The 21785-nt window shown below is 39.3% G+C and overlaps 1 protein-coding gene across 1 annotated transcript; it reads left to right on the top strand.

The window, feature by feature from the left end:
* Window positions 1-1319: 1319 nt before the first annotated feature.
* On the top strand, window positions 1320-20125 carry C3H20orf85 (chromosome 3 C20orf85 homolog). The gene is made up of 4 exons (XM_036748560.1): window positions 1320-1387; window positions 8969-9050; window positions 11900-12004; window positions 19970-20125. The coding sequence occupies exons 1-4, from the start codon at window positions 1320-1322 to the stop codon at window positions 20123-20125; spliced, it is 411 nt and encodes a 136-aa protein (XP_036604455.1).
* Window positions 20126-21785: the final 1660 nt, after the last annotated feature.

Genomic DNA, 21785 nt, shown 5'->3' with positions numbered 1-21785 from the left:
GACTGATGCATACTATTTTTCACCTTCTTTCATTCTTTTTTTTATTTGAGTCTTCTTATACAAAATGATTGATATGGAAATGTTTTACATGACTGTACATGTGTAAACTATATCAGATTGCTGACTATCTTGGAGAAGGAGGAGGGGAAAGGAAGGAGAGATAAAATTTAGAACTCAAGACTTTTTTTAAAAATTTTAGAAATTGTTTTAATATGTAATTGGAGAAAATAAGTGTGTGTGTGTGTGTGTGTATATATATATAATATGAGGGAGGAAGAGGAGGAGTGGGAGGAGGAAGAGGAGGAGGAGGAGAAGAAGAAGAAGAAGAAGAAGAAGAAGAAGAAGAAGAAGAAGAAGAAGAAGAAGAAGAAGAAGAAGAAGAAGAAGAAGAAGAAGAAGAAAAAGAAGAAGAAAAAGATGGTGCTTCAACTGAGCCTTGAAGAAAACTAGGAATTCTGAAAGATGGAAATGAAGAGGGAGTCCATCCCAGGCATCGATGTCAACCAGTACAAAGATACTGAAAGGGATGGAGGTCACTGGACTTGGAGTTAAAAAATTCAGAGGACAGGGGTTCCAGTCTTTGCTAAGTTACTTCTTGTGATGCTGGACGAACAAATCATTTGTCCACTATGGCCCTCAGTTTCCTCCCCTATGAATGAGAGCACAGAATGGCATACTTGGGAAACACAGACCTTAAGTAATCATAGAATGCTGGACTTGGAGCTGGAAAACACCTTACAGGTCATCCAGTCCAACAAACTCATTTTATACATAAGGAATATGGCGAACAGAGAGGTTAATGATTTAACCTAGCCAGGAAGCAGCAGCTGGGACTTGAATAGAGTTCTTGTGACTCCAAATGTCCCAGTATTTGGTGTCTAAGGTTCCTTGCGGTTCTGACGTTCTATTCTGTGAAGCGGCGTAGCAGAAGCTGGATGGAATTCAGGGAATGGAACGCAGGTCCCCTTGATTGACAAACCAAGGTTCTTTCCACTGCATCCCACTGCCTCTGAGGAAGGGAAAGCAGCGCTTTTTTGAGGGACAAAGGCAAAAAGACAAGGAGAGAAGGTGGAAGGGAACACAGAATAATATATTTTGAGCTTAAGGTACCTTAAGTGAAAGGGAAGAGGGAAGGGGCGGGGCCCCCAGCAGCTTCAGAAGGGAAACTTGGACAGCGACCTGAACAGGTAGCCTCAGCCTCCCACCCGCCATCTCCCGGCAACACTCAGTTGCCAAGGGCAACTGTAGGGACACAATGACCCAGGCAGGAGCCCAAGCCACCCATGCCATTTGCACTCCGACTCGGACCAGAACCAGCCATGGCCCAGAAACCCCTCACCAACTCAGGCACCGATAAACTCAATTTCGTTGCACAGGATGAGATCTGGTAACTGCAGAGCCGCGGGGCCCCAGCATCTATCTGCCAACTATCCCCTGACCGCTGCTCCAGCCGGCTGCTCCATCTTCACCTTCTTTCCTTCTTTTTCCTTCTCACACCCGCTCCCCAGCTCCGAAATACACTCACTACCCGCTGCCCGATGCTCCCAGAAAGAACCCGAGATCCCGGGACCATTCCCCCAGAACTAATTCTACCCTGTCTGTGGCCCTTTGACCAAAAATGCCATACTCTCACCCAGTACCCCATTCCCTCATCTACAACCTACGAATTTTTTATTCTAGAATCCTCAACCCCTCCTTTCCTAATCCTAACCCCTTAATCCTTCAGTCTCTAATTTCCAGCAATTCACTTACCAATCTTTTATTCCCCCATTCCCTAGTCCCCCAATCTCTATTCCTTCATTCCATATTAATCCCCAAACCTCTTTTCCTAATCCACAATTCCCCATTCCCTAATCCCCAAAGCCAATTGATTAACCCTTCTATCTCTAAATCCCAAGTATTCACTCTAGAAAACCCAAAGCCACTTTCGATAACCCCCAAACCTCCTTTCTTTAATCCTTCAAACCCTTATTCCCCAGTTTCCAAAACCTGATATTTTAGTTCAATATGTATTTTAGGTTCTAGCCTTGATTAGGAAAGGTAAAGAAGCTAAAAGTCAGGCATAAGGGAATCTGGTTGAAAAACTGTCCCCAGAGAATTATTCTTGGAGTGGTATGACTAACCTCTGAACTTCCACCAAAATGCTCTGCATCATAACTTCACGAAAAATTACCCTCTAGGACTGGAATGTGCCAGGGCAGGCTTTGTCGCTGGTCGATTTTTTTTATTGTAATCAAAATGGATTCAGTAGTTTGGGACTTTCCCTAATTTGAAAACCATGTTCTTTTTGAACAATTAAAGATTTGGGGGTTACCAATATTTTTAGTTCTCTGATGAATCTTAATAATGATTAAACTTGACAGGCTAAAGTTTCCAGATGTCTGATAGTCCCAACATTCATTTTCAAGTAAAGTATGTGAAACTTGCTATGGCTTATTGGCAGTAGCCACAAGTTTATGAATGTCCAGAATCTTTTTGTGACTTCTTTTCTCATGTTTCCCCACTGAGAAACCTCTGTCCACCTGGAGCAATTTTCTCTTTCTGTTTTCCCACACTATTCAATATTAAAGAAAATACAGGCTAATGTGAGTTGAATAGTAAGAGAAATATTTTGAAGTTATAAGGGATAGTGCTTTCATATTTCAATGATGCATGATCAGTGTGGTGTCTCCCTCCACTGATGAAAATATAACTTCCTTAGTAGACTGTTAGAATTGTTGCTAAGAGAGAGAAGGGGGAAGTACATTACCTAGTAGCCAGCTTTCTGGTGATATACCTCTCCACATTTGGTTAGGCTGGTTCTCCAAAGACCAACATAATCCATTACCTGCTACACTCTACTTCTTCATTTCAGTTGAACCTGTCAGAGACCAGACACTCTGCTGACTACAGAGATAACCAAAATTTGAAATATGAAATTTATCCATACTAAAAAATTATGAGATAGTCTTCCCAAAAAAGTGGTGAAAACTATGAGAGAGGTGCAATTTCACTAGAAGTAACATAGAAAAGAAAAGTTGGTAGGAAAATGGAAACCCCATTTTAAGCAAAACCTCTGTTTGTTTGCTTGATTTTGTTAAAACATTCCAAACATCCCTTGCTCAGAATTTCAAATGGTTCTCTGATCTCTTGGGTAATTTTTATTTTAGTCTTGTTCTAAATGATTACATTAGATAAGCAGTGAGGTTCTTGTTTAAGCAACATTCCTTATGACCTGCTATGACATGCATGGCAGAAATTTGGAAAACTAGATTTCAATGGGTTCAAAGAAACTATAAGTTTGATACCATGGGCTAAAATTCTACAGGGGAAGTCAACCATGGTGGAAAGAGAAATTGTCAAGAATGAGATTCTTAAAGCATAAAAATAATTCCACCAAAGTTAAAAAGGGGCTCGTTCAAAGAGATTGCTGCAAATGCACGAGGAAGGTATTGTCCAACTTAGAATGTGAAAAGAAACAAATCAAAAGCTAGAAGTGAGGGCAGGTAATAAAAGCTGAATATAAGTCCTACAAGAATAGTGTCAGCAGCACTAACACTCAGAATAAATTGAGTTTGGCAAGGAATGCTAAGGAGAAAAAAAGAGAGGGAGAGAGCCACACTGAGGACAAAGAAGGTGGATAAGACAATGATAACTGCCAACAGAAAGAATGCCCATGAGAAGGATTGTAAGGGACATACCAAAAATTACTACCAAGGCATTGATACTCAAGATAAATAAGGAGACAATAAAAGAGCATTCAGGTGTCCTTGATGAATCCAAGTCACCAGGCCCAGATGAAAAATAGTCTAGGATTATGAAAGCTCTAACAGATGAGAAGGCAGATCCCCTGTTAGAGATTTCTGAAAGATCATAGAGAATAGGACAGAAATCAGAGAAGGGTAAATATTGTCCCTATTTTTAGAGACTTTTAACTATAGGCTAGTGAACTTGGTTTTTGTTCCTGGAGAGATTCTAGAACACATTATAAAGGATGCTTAGTGAATAGCAAGAAAAGGAAGCAGCAACTGCAAAGAGTCATCCCAACCTTATCAGGAACCAGTAATGATAGAACAGCCTCATTTCCTTTTTGGACAAAGTTATTACTCAGTTGGACAAAATTATATATTGCATTCTTACCCAATTTGCAAATGACATAAAACTAAAAGACATAGCTAATCCATTGGATGACAAAGGCAAAAGCTTCACAACAGTCTTGAGAGGATAAACCTTGAGCCAAACCTAGAAAGATGAAATTTAGTAAGGACAAATGAAAAATCTTCAACTTGTTTGTTTTCTTTTTTTCTCATCTCTTTTGTAGTTATAAGAAGTGAGATGCATGTCTAGATTACAATTCCTCTGGAATCAAAAAGGCCAGGGATATTTAATGGAATGCAACTGAGTATAAGTCAATGGGTTAATGTGGCAGCCAGAACCAAAACTAAATGCAATCTTAAACTGCATTTTTTAAAAAATAGGTCTGATGTCCAGGACTAGGAAAATGAGGGTCCTACTATATTTTGCCCTGGTCAGACCCTATCTGGAGTATTATGTTCAGTGCTGGGCATCTTATTTTTAGAAGTGACATTGATAAGCTTAATAACATTCAAAGAAGGACCACCAGGATGAACTAACCAAAAAATATTTTATTAAGTGCCTACTACTGGGAAGGCACTGGGGATACAAAGACAAAAATAAAAAGGTCCCTACCCTCAAGGAGCTCACATTCTATTAGGGAAGACATATACTCATATAAGTATGTTTGTAGAAAAAATATATTATATTTCATATATTTGTACAAATATCTTTCACAAATTATATATTTATATGTGTATGTGATAGATGGATAGATACATACATACGTATATAAAACACATACCAAGGGCATCTTTCTGACTTAAAATCTGGCCTCAGATACTTACTAGCTGTGTGACCCTGGACAAATCACTTCACCCTGTTTGCCTCAGCTTCCTCATCTGTAAAATGAGCTGGAGAAGGAAATGGCAAACCACTCCAGTATCTCTGCCAAGAAAACCTCAAATAGGGTCACAAAGAGTTGGACCCTACTGAACAATAACAAAATTTTCCTGGGTCTCCTTCTGACGTTAGCTACAAGGCTGACAGATCTCATCTTCATCTCAGAATGACTAAATTCTCTAATTCTGGATTAAAAAAAACAGTAGCCAAAGTTGAGGGCCAGTAGGCAGGCTTTCAGCAAGCATTTCAGGGCTAATATTTCTACCTAAGGTACTGTGGATGGGGGGAAGGGGTGGTAGAGAGGCAGAAATAAAGCCAAGGGGGCATAAAAGGAAATATAGCTGGGTTGGGACTAGGAAGTACAGACAAACAAAAAACTTTAAAGAATTTACAGAGACATGATATAGGCTGATGGCCTAGGCCTTAGCTTTGTAATTTTCTCTATTGTTGAAAAGGTGAGCCATAATTTATACTGATCAATCAATTAATAAGTATTTATGAAGCACCTACTATGTGCCAGGCACTACCAGGTGCTGAGAATACAAATAAAAAGAATAAAACAATCCCTAATCACAAGGAGTTTACATTCTAATAAAATGAATAAGAATATATACATGAAAAATATGAAGCGAATTAATACAAATATACACTAAGTAGCAAAATACAAAGTAGTTTGGAAGAGGAGGGCTTGAAATATATGGAGTACATATAGCACAGGACCCAAACAACTTCCCTACTTCATGTTCTGTGTGGGTTATTATGGGTAATAATAGTTATTCACAGTTAAACAAATATAACTCAAGCCCTGCTCACCCACACACTCCCCCAAGGCATTCTCCACCAACAGACCAAGAATAATAAATCAAATAGCAAAGCCTTTAATTAGGACAGAATAGCAAAATAAATCACACAAAAATTGATTGCTAGACTCTTTCTACACCCTGCTCTCCTGCACAAAGGTGGCTAGGTGGCATGGTGGAGAGAGAGCTGGACCTGGCACTGGGAAGAACCGAGTTCAATCTGACCCTGGGCAAGTCACATAACTTGCTTGACTCAGTTTCTTCATCTGTAAAATGGGGATAATAATAACACCTACCTTACAGAGTTGTTGCAAAGATAAAATGAGATATTCATAAAGCTCTTAGCACAGTGCCTGGCACATAGTAGGCACTACATAAATTCTAGTCATTTTTTTTAATTACAAAGGGCTATATTATCCCACAGAACTCCATTCCAGCAAGGTAAAGGAAACACTTATCAGACAGTTCATATTCCTAGGATTGCATGCTGGCTGGAACATTTCCTTCTTGATCCTTTTATAAACCAGATAAAAGAGCTATCACAGGATGTAGTGAGTTTCCCATCACTGACGGTATTCAAGCAGAGGCAGGATAACTAGTTTCCCATGAATTCTGTAGGAGGATTTTTGCTTAGGTAGGAGTCAGATGTATGATGTCCTTTCTAGCTCTGAAGGTCTGAGAAATCTTTGAAATACAATTGTTAAATAAGATATACCTATTTGTTTTATTTCCCAATTAGCATACATTGAGGATTTGCCTTGTGTTTAAATTTTGGCCCCAATCACTAAGACTTGATAGATTTAGTAGTTCTAAACCATACCTGAATTTTCCATAATAAAAGGAAAGTAGGGGCAGCTAGGTGGCGCACTGAGTAGAGCACCGGCCCTGGAGTCAGGAGGACCTGAGTTCAAATCCAGCCTCAGACACCTGACACACTTACTAGCCGTGTGACCTTGGGCAAGTCACTTAACCCCAATTGCCCTGCCTTCCCCCCTCTAAAAAAATAAATAAAAGGAAAGTATTCAGAAAGAGAAAAGCAATAGTACTGCTATCACATGCCCTAATAAGCATCTCATATCTGGAAAATTGAATTCAGTTCTAGGCAAACTTTGACAGTCAGGAAAGCATTGAGAAATGAATCAGGTCCGGAAGTAGGTAACCAGGATGGTGAAAGGATCTCATACAGGGATTAAAGAAGTTACCCTAAAAAAGTCTGCGTATATGATCACGCTCTTCAGATATTTGAAGAAAAGTCATGAGAGATTTTTTTTAACTTGGCTCTGAAGAACAACTCCAAGATGGCGGAAGCTTCAGTAACACAAGTTTTGGTTCACATAAGGAAGAATTTCCTAACAATTAGGACTGTCCAAAAGTGTAATGCAATGCCTCAGGAGGTAGTAGGTTCTCTTATCTCTCTTCAAACCAAGGCTGAATAACCACTTGTTGAAGTTGCTGTTGAGGTGATTATCCATCAGGTCTTAGATATTCTCCTCTCTCTGGGTTCCATGACTCTCTTCTCTCTTGGTTGACCCACAACCTGTCTGGCCACTCCTTGGCAGTCTCTGCTAGTTCAACTTCTAAGCTGCTTTCCCTAACTGGGAGTGACCCTTAGAGCTCTCTATTAAGTCCTCTTCTCTTCATTCTGTATATACCCTCTCTCGGCGATCTTATCAACCCTCCCAAGTTCAAGTATCATCTTGATCATATTGACTCACAGATCTATGTCTCTCTCATAAGCTCGATTCACAAATCACAAACTTCAGATCGGACAATCACTAGATGTCCCATAGACGTTTCAGGCTCAACACGTCCAAACAGAACTCATTATCTTTTCCCCAAATCCCACCTTCTTGCTCACTTCTAATTTTTTGCTAATTTGTTGAGGGAACCACCATCCTTCCAGATATCCAGGTTGACAACCTCAAAATCATTTTAACCCTTTCATTTTTCCCCACTCCCTGTATCCAGTCAGTCACCAAGTTGGATTGATTCTTCCCACACATCTCTATTCATATAACCACTACCCTACCTCAGACCCTAATCTCCTCTCTTCTAGACTATGGCAATCACATTCTAATAGGTCTTCCCACCTCTCTGCTCTGTGATCTATCCCCTGCACAGATGCCAAAGCAATATTCCTAAAGGCTAATGTGTAGCTATGTCACTTTCCTTACCAAAATGTTCTAGTGGAGCCCTAAAGCCCCTCAAAATATGGTTCCTTAATAAAAGGATTTGTTCTGTAAAACTTGGTCTCAGTCAAAAGGCCACACCCAAGGACCTAGAAGGTCATATGTGGCATTGAGGCCAAAATGTTCCCCACCCCTGTAGGCAAACGGCCTGGTCTGCTGTTCCCCACATTCAACATTCTATCTCTTATATTCTCCATGCTTGGAATGTACTTCCTCCCTACTCAACTCTGTCTTAAAATCCCTAGGTTCCTTTGAGGCTTGGTTTAAGTGTTAACCACACATCTGAGGCCTGTTTTGATTCTCCCAGAGGTTTGTGCCCCCCGAAATGATTTTTATGTTTATATTTTGTATTTACTTACATTTATTTCTATTATTTCTCCCAATAGAATGCAAGCTCCTTGGGGACAGGCAGTTTTACTTCAGTGTTTGTATTTCCAGAACTTAGCATACAACCTAACACAGAGTGAGCACTTTCTAAATGCTTTTCAAATGAATGAATAAATGAAAGGAGGGGCAGATATTCTCTGAAGTCCCTTGTAATTCTGAAATCCTGCCCTTCTGGGATGATCACCATACAACTAGAGGTAGCAGGTGGTCAGAGTGCTATGCCCAGAGTCAAGAAGACCTGAGTTCAAATCCAACCTCAGATACCTACTAACCATGCGAACCTGGGCAAATCACTTAACTTCTGTCTGCCTCAGTTTCCTTGACCACAAAATGATGATTATAATTGTACTTACCTCCCAGGGTTGTTATAAGCATTAAATGAGATAAAGTTTATGAAGCATTTAGCACAGTGCCTGGCATACAGAGTATACTTATTAAATGCTTGTTTCCTTCCTTTTGTCTTGCTAATTCTAGCCCAGGTTTGTTAGGTCACTTTAACTGTCTAAGTTGGGAAATTAATAACACAGTGCAAATTAATAATGTAAGTCAATGATGGAGCACAACTTCATGGGTTTGATTATTTGCTAATGTAGCTCTGAAAATTTGCTTTCATAACTCTGAGATTATTAATTTCAGGAAATATCGCCTTCAAACTGAGACGGATGCACGGCGTAATTGGTCTAAGAATTGGGGATTTTTAACAATCTCTATGGAAGAGGTAATAGTTAATTTTAAGAGGCACATGGCTATGAAATGCACAATGTGCAAGAATGAAATTGTGATGTATCAGATACTGGCCCAAATGATTATAATCTGTTAGTCCTCTAATTTTCATTGTTGTTGCCAATAAAATAGCCAGTGTCTTTGGCTTAGTGGTTTTTTTGGAGGGGGGACACCAAATGAGGTTTTATAAAGACAAATATTTAGAAGCCAGAAGAGCTTTTCATTAATTCCTTTATAGAGTTATTATTATCTTCAGTAATGTTCTAGAAATCAATAGGGAAAAATCTGCTTCACAGAAAATAAACCAGCCCCCATCATGCTTTTATTTGGGGTATATGTTCTATGAAGAGAGGCTAACAACACTAGAAATACTTCAGGTTTCCATGACTTAATGTAAATAGCAGTGAATTAATAACAGTCCGCTGGGGTCGCAGGATCTGAGTTCAAAACCCAGTTGTGGTTTTTTTACTTATAACTGTATGACTTTGGGAAATTAACCTCAGCTCTGCCGTCCTCAGTTTCTTCGTCTGTAAATGACGATGATGTACTACATGTTCCCTAAGGTCCCTTCCAGCTTTCTGGGCTTCAGGCTCTATCTCTAAAATGTGGAGGTTGGATTAGATTACTTCAAAGGTTCTTTTTAACTCTTAAATCTTGATGCTAAAGTACTTTATAAAACTTAAAATACTAAGGATGTAGCAGAGTATAGTGGAAAGCACATTGGATTTGGAATTAGAGAAACTGGGTTCAAATCCCCCATCTGCCACTTTTTTTTTCTCATGTGATCCTGAGTTTATCATCTCCTCTATCTGGGCCTTCATCTGTAAAATGAAGAGGTTGACCTAGAAAACCTCTAAGGTCCCTTCCAACACTGAATCTATGACTATATAAATGTGATTTATCATCATTATAATATTGGTTCAAAGTTAGGTTTTATTTTGCTCAAAATCCGGCCTAAAAGTGAGCCACAGTCGTGCTCTGTGTTTACAATGTAACCTATGTATTTTTTCCTCTAAAATTTATTTCACTTGAGGGGGGTAGCCTACATTTGGGTAGGCTAATACGGCAATTTTCATCTTAGTGAAGATGATTCATTCTCTATGGTTCTGTTACCCAGGAATAGTATTCAGAGGCAGTCTATATCCAGGGGTTTGCTGGAGCCAGCTCTTACCAGCCAAAACCAATTGTTAAACTTTCAAAACTTTGAGTTGCAATGCTTACACACCTCAGACATTAGCAAATTACAAATCAGAACTTGATCTGTTGTTTTGTGGATTATCTAGACTTAAGAAAGTGAGAGAGAAAATGTTGATGATGGAGATTAAATTTTAAAGTGTTGCATACAGTTTTTGAGGGCAAGCACACTACTGCCCATGTTCATTAAAATTAGGAATTCAAAAAATCTAACCAATCTGAGATAAAACTGGGCAGGCCATTTTGAATTAGCAAAAAAGTTTGAATTGCCTTTAACAAGAAATTCAATTTATAACATCTCCTTCAGCAACTCAAAGAAAACTTTAATTAATAAAAGTTGGGGGCCCCAACTTTAATACAAACAGTAATTTTTATGTCTCTATTGTGAGTTAGGGTATACAAAGTACTTTCTTCAAAACAACCCTTGTGGGGTAGTCAAAGCAATGGTATCACCTCCATTTTACAGATGGAAACTCAAGTTTAAAGAGATGCCAGTTATAACCTTAGGCAACTCCCTCAACCTTTATGAGCTTCATTTCCTCACCTATGAAATGAGGAGATCTATGCCATCTAAAGACCCTTCTAGCTGTAAATTTTCAACTTTTTAATCCTATAGGGTAGACTAACTTACCCAAAGTTACACTACAAAGGAATTCTAGACACAAAACTTGAGTCAGTCAGTCATTAAACATTTATTAAGTACCTACTATGTGCCAGGCACATAATAAGTGCAAAAAACAGTTCCTGCTCTCAAGGAGCTCACAGTCCAATGAGGAGATATTCAAATTCATGACCCCTTGGTCCCTGCCTTTTCCACTACAGATAAAATACTGCTATTATAGTTTTTGAAAAGAGAGTTTGTCTTCTTTGGGATAAACATGCCTCTACCACAAATCTTGTTTATATTTACCATGCTTTTGAAAAACTCTTTATTCAGAGATAATGAAAATTTAAAAATTTAAGATAACATTTTCTTCAGTGATTGGAGATTTGCAATTAACTCTGGAAGGGATTGGGGGAGATTTAAAATGGCTTTGATTTCACACACACACACACAAACACACACACACACAATCTCAATTTTAAGTTCCATTGAAATCAGTATCAGTTATGACTGACTCCAGGGTCTAGGAGTCTAAAGGCAGAGCTAGGGTACAATGTATCCAAAGACTACTTTATAAAGAAGGATTTAACAAGGTAAAATATGACCCACTTGCCATTTAAAAATCATTTGAAGTGGTCTACACTAGGCAATTACTCCCAGGTTCTATGAGTATTTGGTGTGATAACTACTATAGATTCCAAATATTTGAGGTTTGGTACAATAGAGCATGGTCTGCTTCTGCCCTTGCTAAGTGCATATACACACACACACATACACACACACACACATACACACACACACACAAACACACACACACACACACACACATATATATATATATATATATGTACACACACACACACACACACACATAATGCCAACATTTAGACTGTAGTCTTAAGAAACTGGGCAGATTTTCAGGTATGAATTCATTAGCTCTGAGTTTAGTTTGGGGAATTAAGTTGGGAACAGGTTGGACAGCTTTCTGGGGAAAATAATCATGCTGAATTCAAATATTCTTCGGTGACCTAGACATTCTGTTTTAGTTACTAAGGAGAGAAGGGGAAGTACCTAAGCCTCCAAAGCCCAAGATAGAACTTCCAGGACATTTACGCATCCGGCCCGTGACACCAGTGGAAAAATATATTAAGGTTAGAAAATGGAATTTTCAATACTGTTTTCATAAATAAAAAATGAACCACAATGGAAATCATGTTCATTCTGGATGCAAAAATAAAAATTCAGAGGCTAGAAGAATACACCACTGCACTGAATCTTAATTTAGAACTATAGAAATATCCCTTTCTAGTTTTCAGGACATTGAAGGATGCACTGTATTGTAGATCAGATACATCAAATATTAGAGCTAGAAGGGCCTTTCGAATATAAGACTTAAGATATTTACAGTGGAAGGGACCTTTGAATATGCAAGATAGAATGTAAGGCTAAGCAAGGAGTTAGTCAGTCAGTAAACATTAATTAAGTGCCTAATATGTGCCAAGTACTATGCTAAGCACCAGGGATACAAAGAAAGGTAAAAGAAAGTCCCTGCTCTCAAGGATCTCACAATCTAATTGGGGAGAAATCATGTAAATAACTATGTAAAAACAAACTATATACAGGATACATTAGAAATGATCCACAGATGGAAGACATTGGAATTAAGAAGAACTAGGCGAGATTCTTTTCCTGTAGATGGGATTTTACCTGAGGTTTGAGGAAAGCCAGGAAGGAGAGTATTCCAAACATGGGGGACAGCCAGTCAAAATGCCCAGAGTAAGGAAATCGGAAGGTCTTGTTCAAGGCCATTGTCACTGGATCAAAGAGTACTCGTGGGCTGTAAGGTGTAAGAAGATGGGAAACGTGAAGAGGGGAGGGCAAGGCAGGTTTACAAAGGGCTCTGAACTTCAGAGAGTTAGATATTTGATCCTGGACGCAGTAGGGAGCCTATGGAGTTTATTGAAGAGGGGGGTAATCAGACCTGAGCCTTAAAACATAGATTAAATCTGGAAGGAATCTCAGAGATTATCGAGTGTAGCCCCATTTAAGAGATGAGAAGTTAAGCAACTTGCCTGAGATCACACAGTGATTTAATAACAGAGCAGGAACTGGATTCCAGGTCTCTTGATTTCTAATCAAGTACTCATTCCTTCTTTGTCTACATAGGAGATGCTTGTAATTCTCTTTTCTCTCTACTTCTCTTAGCTATAAAGGAAGGCAATCATCTGAATAATGTGATGCCCAACACAATCTATAGAACCATAAAATTTGAAAATACAAGAAATACGAAATTTAAGAGGCAGCTAGGTGGCACGATGGATAGAGTGCTGCCTTCAGAGTCAGAAAGATCTGAGTTCAAATGTGACCTTAGACGCTTAACTAGATGAGAAAGTCACTTAACCTCTGATCACTCTTGTTTCCTCATGTATAAAATGGAGGGTATAGCAGCATTTTTCTCCCAAGGTTGTTGTGAAGATCAAATGAGATAATATTTATAAAGTGCTTTGCAAACCTTAAGGCACCATATAAATGCTAGCTATAACCATCATCATCAATATTGAGCATTTGAGGGAAAAAAGGCTAAATACTATAGGGCCAAATCAGGTTCCTGGGGCATTCTAGTAGAGACCTCCTTTTAAGTGGAAGGGGAATCATTAATTATTTTTCTCTGGGTTGGAATATTCAAACACTTCCAAATCTACCTAAAGATATTATCCTCTAGCCTACATCTCTCTTCCTACCCATAAGAATAGCACAGTTTGTCAAAGGATTTACTAAAATCTAGGTAAATTATATAGTATTCTCCTCATCTACTAAGCTAATAATCCTGACCCCAAAAAAGGTTCAAACCTTTCATCTGACAGATAAGGACAATGCAGTCTGGAGTCTATGCACCTTCCTCAAGCTCACCTAGCTACTTCATGGCAAAGCCAGAACTAGAACCCAGCTGTCTAATTGCCTGGTAGATATTGCATAGGTCTACTACATACCCATGCTTTCCTGTGGCTCTTTCTCAGGAACGATGCCACATCACTTAAGGATAGAAAAATAAAGATATTTTTTAAAGTGAATAAACTAAAACATTTCCTTCACATCACTTTCTGTTTAACCTCATTTTCCACCATAACCAAATAAGTTCCTTTCTGTACCCAAATCTGGTTCCTCCCTGTGTCACTCCATGCCCCTTTCTTCTTCCATATCTTCTTTCACCTTAAATATCCATCCCTTTTCCTTCCTCTATCCAAGTCCTACCAGTCTTTCAAGACCCAACTCAAGTGCCACCTGCATGATGATGATGCTGATAATGAGATGATCAATCAATCAGTAAACATTAAGTGCCTACTATGTGCCAGGCACTGTGCTAAGCACTGGGGTTACAAAAAGAGTCAAGAGACAATCCCTGCGCTGGAGGAGCTCACAATCTGATAGCAGGGGAGACAACATGCAAATGAATACACACAAACAAGCTTATCCTGGATAAACTGGAGAAAATTAACAGAAGGAAGGCACTAGAATTAAGAGAGGTTGGGGAAGGCTTCCTGTACATGATGATGATAATAATAATAGCTAGCGTTTATATAGCACTTTAATTTTTTCAAAGTGCTTTAAGAAACAAAAAACAAAATAAGATTAGTATTAGCTATTGTTTTCTAAAGCTCCAGACACTGGCAACAGATGGAAGATTTTCTCCATATAAAGCTTCAGAGAGCACAATTGTTGTTCCCTGAGGGGTAAGAAATAGAAAACTGGGAGGAATAGTGAGTGCAACTTTTAATTCTGAGTCTAGAGTAAATTGCCTATACTTCAAAAAAAAAAGGCAAAAAGCACTAGTTTCTTATTGAAAGCAGCATGATATAGGGGATAAATGGGTGGACTTGGAATCAGGAAAACCTGAATTTGAATCCCACCTCAGACATTTATTAGTTTTGTGACCTAACCTTTCAGGACTCAATTTCCTCATCGGTAAAATGAGAAGAGGAAGGTTGACCTCAGTGAACTCCAGGGTCTCTTTAATTTCTAAATCTACAATATTGTGGTCATTAAAATGAAGCATCATAAACACTGGTTATTTATTTAACCTCTTATGTGCAAAGCATTGTGCTTTTTTTTTTTTGATAAGATGGTGGCTGACTCAGTCCCTGATCTCAGGGAGTTTTTACAGCTGAGAGTGGTAATATAAGGCACATGACTATGACACAATTAGAATGTGCTAAGTGCATGGGATAGATATAAACAATTTAAGACAAAAAACTGAAAGAGGGTCAAGATGGGGAGATATTTAGAGTTGGAAAGATTTCAGCAGGCAGAAACAGAGGAATCTGATATGGGAGAGAAATGAACGAAGGTATGGAAGTGGGAGAATTTCAGGAAAAGGCCTGGCTTGGCAAGAATATAGAGGGCATGAATGGGATCGGAGGGGGGTAAGGCTAGAAAGGTAGATTGCAGAAGACTTTGAATGTCAGGCTGAATTGAAATGATGAGAATGATCATTATAATTTTTATGATAAATTATACAATCACAGACTATTAGAATTGGAAAGGAACCTTAGACATTATTGAGTGGAGTCGATAGATGTATTCTATAGGTGATCGATCAGAGGACTAGAAAGGTAGAGCGATTTCCCCAAAATTACTCAACAAAGTATGGCTAGAGCCAGAAGCCATACCCAGGTTTCCTAAATCTCGATCGAATATTCTTACCGCTCTCTTGCGTTGGCTCTAGGAAAATTGTCGAAGCCAGTAATAATGAAATAATACTGGTCAGCATTCATATAGTACCTACCATGTGCCAGGCACTGTGCTAAGTGCTTTTTACAAATATTATCTCCTTTGATCCTCACAACAATCCCAGGAAGTAGGTGCTATCATTATCCCCATTTTACAGTTGAAGAAACAGAGGCAAATCTAGGTTAAGTAACTTGCCCAAAGTCACACAGCTATTAAGTGTCTGAGGAGGTATTTGAACCCAGGTCTACTTGACCCAAAGCCCAGTGCTCTATCCACTGCCTCATCTATCTGCATGATGATAGAATGATAGCTCCTTGAGGGCAGACATTTTGTCTTTGTATCCCTGGCACTTCGCATAGTGCCTAGCATGTAGTAGGTATTCAATAAATTTATATTGATAATTTATGATGATGATGATGATGATGATGGAGAAAGAAGAAGAAGAGGGAAAAGAGGAAAAAAGATACTTGAGGGCAGTAACTCTGCTTTTCTTTGTTTAAGCACTTTGCACAGTGCTTAGTACATAGTCAGTTCTTAATAAATGCATGATGACTGACAACACATACAGAGAGAGAGAGAGAGAGAGAGATTGAGAGAGAGAGAGAGAGAGAGAGAGAGAGAGAGAGAGAAACCTTTCCTCTTAATGAGTTTCTCTACCCTCTGTACTGCTATGAGTGTCTGGTCTTCCAAGACACTATCACATTTTCTAGTGTGCCCTTGATTTATGCTTCCAGATTCAGAACCATCCCAGCTAGAACTCTGTAGGAGATCTGTGTTGGGTACCCAGAAAAGTGCCAAAGGGAGGAAAAGTGATTATTAATCCTCTTCACATCTGTGGGTAAAAATGACACTGTCTGCTTTTCCTGTTAGCAATGGATCATCAGACTGTATCCTTTCCACTGAGGTGGATTAGATTTAATCCCCCCTCCTACTCATTCCTTTCTGGAGTCTGGCTCCTGGTGGCTTCGGCACAGAGGAGCATCGGTTTCCCCATTCTGCTGCTCAGTGGGTGGCACTTGTGACCGCCATAATTATCTTTTCAAAGGAAGGGGCTCCACCTAAGTATCACAAACAGTTTCCAGCCTTGGCTGGAGAACAAAGAAGAATAGTCCTGGCAAGAGAACAAACCGAAACATTGTTTTCTCTCCTTGTGTTTCTCTATTGAGTAAGTCCCCAGATGTGAAAGCCATACAGCAGAGAGCTGTTTTCCTGCAGCCCAGGCATTCCAGCCAAATTCTAGCCCAGCCTCAAGCAGAGAGCAGGGCTGAGTTTGCTTGGCTCAGAGCTACACACATCCATAGGTATATACATATAATCTTTCTCTCTGTATATGTATTTATGTATGTAGACATATATACAAATATATATATACATACGTAAATACATATACAGAGAGAAAGATTATATGTATATGATATATATGTGCATATGTGTACACACACAAGTACACACATATCCAATGAAATTGGTCAGTTCCTTTATTTTGCCATCTTTCTTTCTCCTTGAACACAGAATTAAAAGGTCCAGCTTAAAGTGCTGGTTACAAGAATCCCCCCCAGACCAAAAGCTGTTTGGCCTTGAAACTAATTTCTCTTTCTGAGCTGTCCCAATAGCAACTCCAGCTCCTCGAGCATCTCTTTGACTTCTTTCTCATTCTGTGGATTTTCTTGGAGATTAATTTTAGTACTTGATAGAGAAAATCTATTAAAGGGCAGATTTTTCTTCTCTCTGCAGCAGTTTAAACCAACCTAGACGGCTAAAGGGGTTATTAAAGGCAGAGATGGAAAATAAGAAGATAAGGATGAGTTCAGTAATCCATAATATATTAAACACCCTTGTCTCTCACTTAACTCTGCTAGATCTAATATTCTTAGTCTGTGTCTTTGTCTAAATCACCTTGTAATAGCAGAACAGATGATTATGTAAAATTACAATCACAAAAAAACCTTTCTAAACATTTACCATCATTTTCCAAAATGCTCAAATCTGTTGATTGAATTGACAAATTGAACTGTGTTCTTTCATTCCAGATATGATGCTATTTTCTTTGTTTTAATTAGATTCGGGTTTTTTTATTCCATGTGGTCTGGACAGTGAGGGACTTTTTTTGTTTGGTGTATGTGTGTGTGTGTCTGTGTGTCTGTGTGTCTGTGTGTCTGTGTATCTGTGTGTCTGTGTGTGTGTGTCTGTGTGTCTGTGTGTCTGTGTATCTGTGTGTCTGTGTATCTGTGTGTCTGTGTGTGTGTGTCTGTGTGTCTGTGTGTCTGTGTATCTGTGTGTCTGTGTGTCTGTGTGTGTCTGTGTGTCTGTGTGTCTGTGTGTGTCTGTGTGTCTGTGTGTCTGTGTATCTGTGTGTCTGTGTGTGTGTGCACTAAAGTCTTTTAATCAAAATAGGAAGGTTTTGCACAGCCAGAATGTCATCTGACACAATTGCCATAGATTCTGTAAAGGGCAGCTTGGACACAAAAATGTCAAACATTTTAGATGTGATTCTTCTTTGTTAATGAAGTTATTTTACTAGAAGGAAAGTATTCGGGACATTAGTAATTATGTCATAAAAAGTGTTTAATTGATTCTCAGGAATGATGTGAGCGACAGAAAGCCTCTGATCTTAATGTGCATTTTTAAAATTCAAACTGTTGTGTCCTCTGTGGATACTCTCCCTCAATGGGTTGGTGTGGTGCTGGAGTGTTCCTGGGGTCTCTGAAGCTCCAGCAGTGGGGCACAGACTCTGGCAGGTCCTTCCTACCAAGCTGAAAAGAATTCAGGGAGCGCCGGCTCCACTGATGGCCTCTATGTGTCCACCATCACAGGACCTTAACTTTCTGACCCTCGACTTCCTCATCTGAAAATAGAGATAATGATGTTAACTCTGCCTTCCCCACAAGGATCTTGGAGGCGTCAAAAGACCTGGGTTCTAGTCCCAGCTCTGTCACTGATTTACCCTGTGACCTTGGTCAACTCATTTCCCTTCTTTGGACCTCAGTTTCCTCACATGTAAATGGTCCCTGAGGTCCCTTGCAGCTCTGATATTCCATGTTCTAGGACCAGTCCAGCTACTCTAGGAGAGGTTGTGCCCCATTCTAGTGCAGGCTGCAGAATCAACAGCATTTATAGAGCACCCACTCTGTGCCAGGCGCTGTGCCAAGCGCTTCCCAATTATCGTCTCATTTAGTCTTTATAACAACCCTGGGAGGCAGTTCCTATTATTACCTCCATTTTGCAGAAGAGGAAACTGAGGCAAACAGAGGTTAAATGACTTACCCCAGGGTCACACCGCTAATAAACTGTCTGAAGCTGGATTTGAACCCAGCCCTTCCTGACTCCAGGCCCAGCATTCTATCCATTGCACCACCAGCTGCCAATATTTTGGTCACAGAAATTCTCTAAAGCCATATGATTATTAAGACATGGAGGGGCTATGATCTGTATTAGCAAAGGGCACGCCCAAGCCAATAAGATCTCAATTCCCTTAAGAATAGGGTCAGCATGTTACTTTTTTAAGTTCAGTTCCATACATACAGAATGTTCATTTATCATTTAAAGCTCTTCATAACATGGTCCCTTCCAACTTTCAAATCTTGCTTTTTACTCCCATCCCCACACTTGACAGTACAATCATACTGGCCTATGTTCCTCTCACACAAGGCTCTATCTTCATGCCCTTTGCATGGACTATTGCCCATACTTGGTTTGCTCTCCCCACTCACCTCCATCTCTTAGAATTCCTGCCTTCCTTCGAGACTAAGCTTGAGCTTACCCCTTCCTCAGGAAGCTTTCCCCAGTCTTCCCAGCTACCAGAGAACTTCCTTTCTAGGGCTCTCTTCTACATATATTGTACCATACTCTGTACATATCTATTTATACAAAGGTCTCCCCCATTAGAATGCCCTCCTTGAGAGCAAGGAACATATGTGTGTGTGTGTGTGTGTGTGTGTGTGTGCATGTCTGTATATACACACACATATATATACGTAGATATACACATGTATGTGTATATATATATACATACACATGCCTATATACATGTACATACATATATGTGTGTGTGTGTAGAGAGAGGGGGGGAGATATATATCTCATGCATATCATATACACACATATACGCATATACATACAGAGAGAGACAGAGAAAGACACAGAGAAAGAGACACACAGAGTCTTTTCTTTGTATCCTCCAGCTATTAGCAGAGTGCTTGGCATACCATAAGCCCTTAATAAATACACCGATAGTATACTGTATGCTCCTTGAGAATACAGCTTATTTTGTACCTGTCTTTGTAGCTACAGTAGAGCAGGGTATATAGTAGGTGCACCATTAATGTTTGCTAAATTGAATATGAATTTGTTAGAAAGCTAACTTAAAGTCCTGATTTTTTCCATTTCAGGTCTACCCTTCACCACCAGTCCCTCAGACTACTCAGGGTTTTATTGGTTGGAGATCCACAGTTCCTGGTCTGGAACTTGAGAAAAACTACAAAATTCTAAGCTGTAAAGGTGCCTATGCCAAACAACTTCAGTGGCCTGAGCAGGGCATCTACTGAAGTCAAGGGGATAGTGTAGGGCCCAGAGTGGGCCTTGTGTCTCTTCAAAGAATGTGAGAACCTTGATCATTTTAAGACTAACAAGAAGTTAAAATAACTATGTGAGTTAGTATTTTAAAAATGTATAATGATAAGGTACTTAGCATAGGTTAAGAAAAAAATCTATAAACTTTTGGGAATTCAGACACGTCACATTCACTTTAAGAAGCCAGGTAGATTATTCTGTTGAAAGAAGTAGCTTGGTTTTATTCTTTATGGTCAATACACCTGTATATGCAAAGTGTTTTCTGATGTATTCTTTGTAATGTTGTATTTCTATGGGTGTTATGTCATTACATTATGGGTATTATAATGTGGATATTATATTGGTATTCACTTGTATGACTTTAAAACTTAAACTTTTTTGTTAAAAATTTGACTAATCAATTACAAATACAATTATCCCTTCCACATCACTGGGGTTAGGGGCCCAGTGCCCCCAGGATCTGGAAAATCCATGTAAAATTTTTTGACCCTCCCTTCATGCCAGAGAAAAAGTCTGAATTGTAATGGTTAAAGATAAAGCATGTTGATATTATACATATATTTTATGCATTTCTGAACTTCTAAACTTTTTGTGTCTTCTGATGACCTTCACATGTCATCTGCAGCTTCCACAAAACTCCCAAAACATTCCCATTTAATTTTTTTAAGCTGACCCACGATATAGCAAAACTGCAATGCAGAAAGTCACAATGTGTAAGGGATAACTGTAGTCATTTTCCTTTTTAAATGAAAGAATGAGACATGAAAGTCTTTCCTGCCTCTAGAATTAGTGGGTCCAACTTTTTCTCGCTCTATACTGTTACAAACAAGAATGGGGCAGTAGGGTGTAGAATGCTCTGCTGTGGCTGGATTTGGACCCTAGGGAATGGCTATCGGGGGCTACACTCACCTGCATGAACAAGCACATACATATGCAGATAACCTCTAGGGATGAAATAGGTATTTAAGACAGATTAAGTTGGCTTCAATGCTGGTGTATCCTGGTCAGGTTGGCCCAGCCTTTGTATGAGTTGATAGCATACGAGAGAAAGACAAAGTGACCAGAGTTAGGGCTCCTAGAAACTCGCAGCACCTCAACTGCAGTGGTCCAGTTTTTTCCCTCCTTTCTTCCCTGGTGGTGTGGTGTGTGACTTTGTCTACTGCACAGGCAAAGAGAGCACTCATTTTTTTCCCTGTTTCCTCCTGTTTCCCCATAGGAGCCTTATGATAGGGTTCAGATTACGTCAGATATCCAAGAGAATAACTGAACAGTAACATTCTAGCCTGGAATTTTGGCCTCAGAGTCACACTTCTGATCTTCACAATTGAGTTTCACCTCTCATCACTGGGAAAGATTGCCCAGCAGTGGACATTTTTGTGACATAGCGATACTGTATATTGTATACAGTATATAGGGATATAATATATCCCTTTGGTAAAAGGGATCACTGAAGCAAGGCTCCCACGTCCACAGGCCATTCTCAGGCAAACAGGAAGTCCCCTGATTTCTGGCTCGCTTCAGGTGCTCCCCCAACCTTGCTATAACAATGAGACAACACAATAATAGCATAATTATAACGTTGCCATATATCATGTTTATATTATATGATCTATAGTAATAAAGATGGGGGTGATG

The sequence above is a fragment of the Trichosurus vulpecula genome, chromosome 3 (genome assembly GCF_011100635.1).
Source record: "Trichosurus vulpecula isolate mTriVul1 chromosome 3, mTriVul1.pri, whole genome shotgun sequence".
Classification (NCBI taxonomy): domain Eukaryota; kingdom Metazoa; phylum Chordata; class Mammalia; order Diprotodontia; family Phalangeridae; genus Trichosurus; species Trichosurus vulpecula.
This window is presented reverse-complemented; position numbering and strand designations above follow the sequence as displayed.

Coding starts and splice junctions, on each gene's coding strand:
- C3H20orf85 (XM_036748560.1), top strand. CDS start 1,320: ATGGCCCAGAAACCCCTCACCAACTCAGGCACCGATAAACTCAATTTC. Junction 9,051..11,899: donor TAACAATCTCTATGGAAGAG/GTAATAGTTAAT, acceptor ATTCTGTTTTAG/TTACTAAGGAGAGAAGGGGA. Junction 12,005..19,969: donor CAGTGGAAAAATATATTAAG/GTTAGAAAATGG, acceptor TTTCCATTTCAG/GTCTACCCTTCACCACCAGT.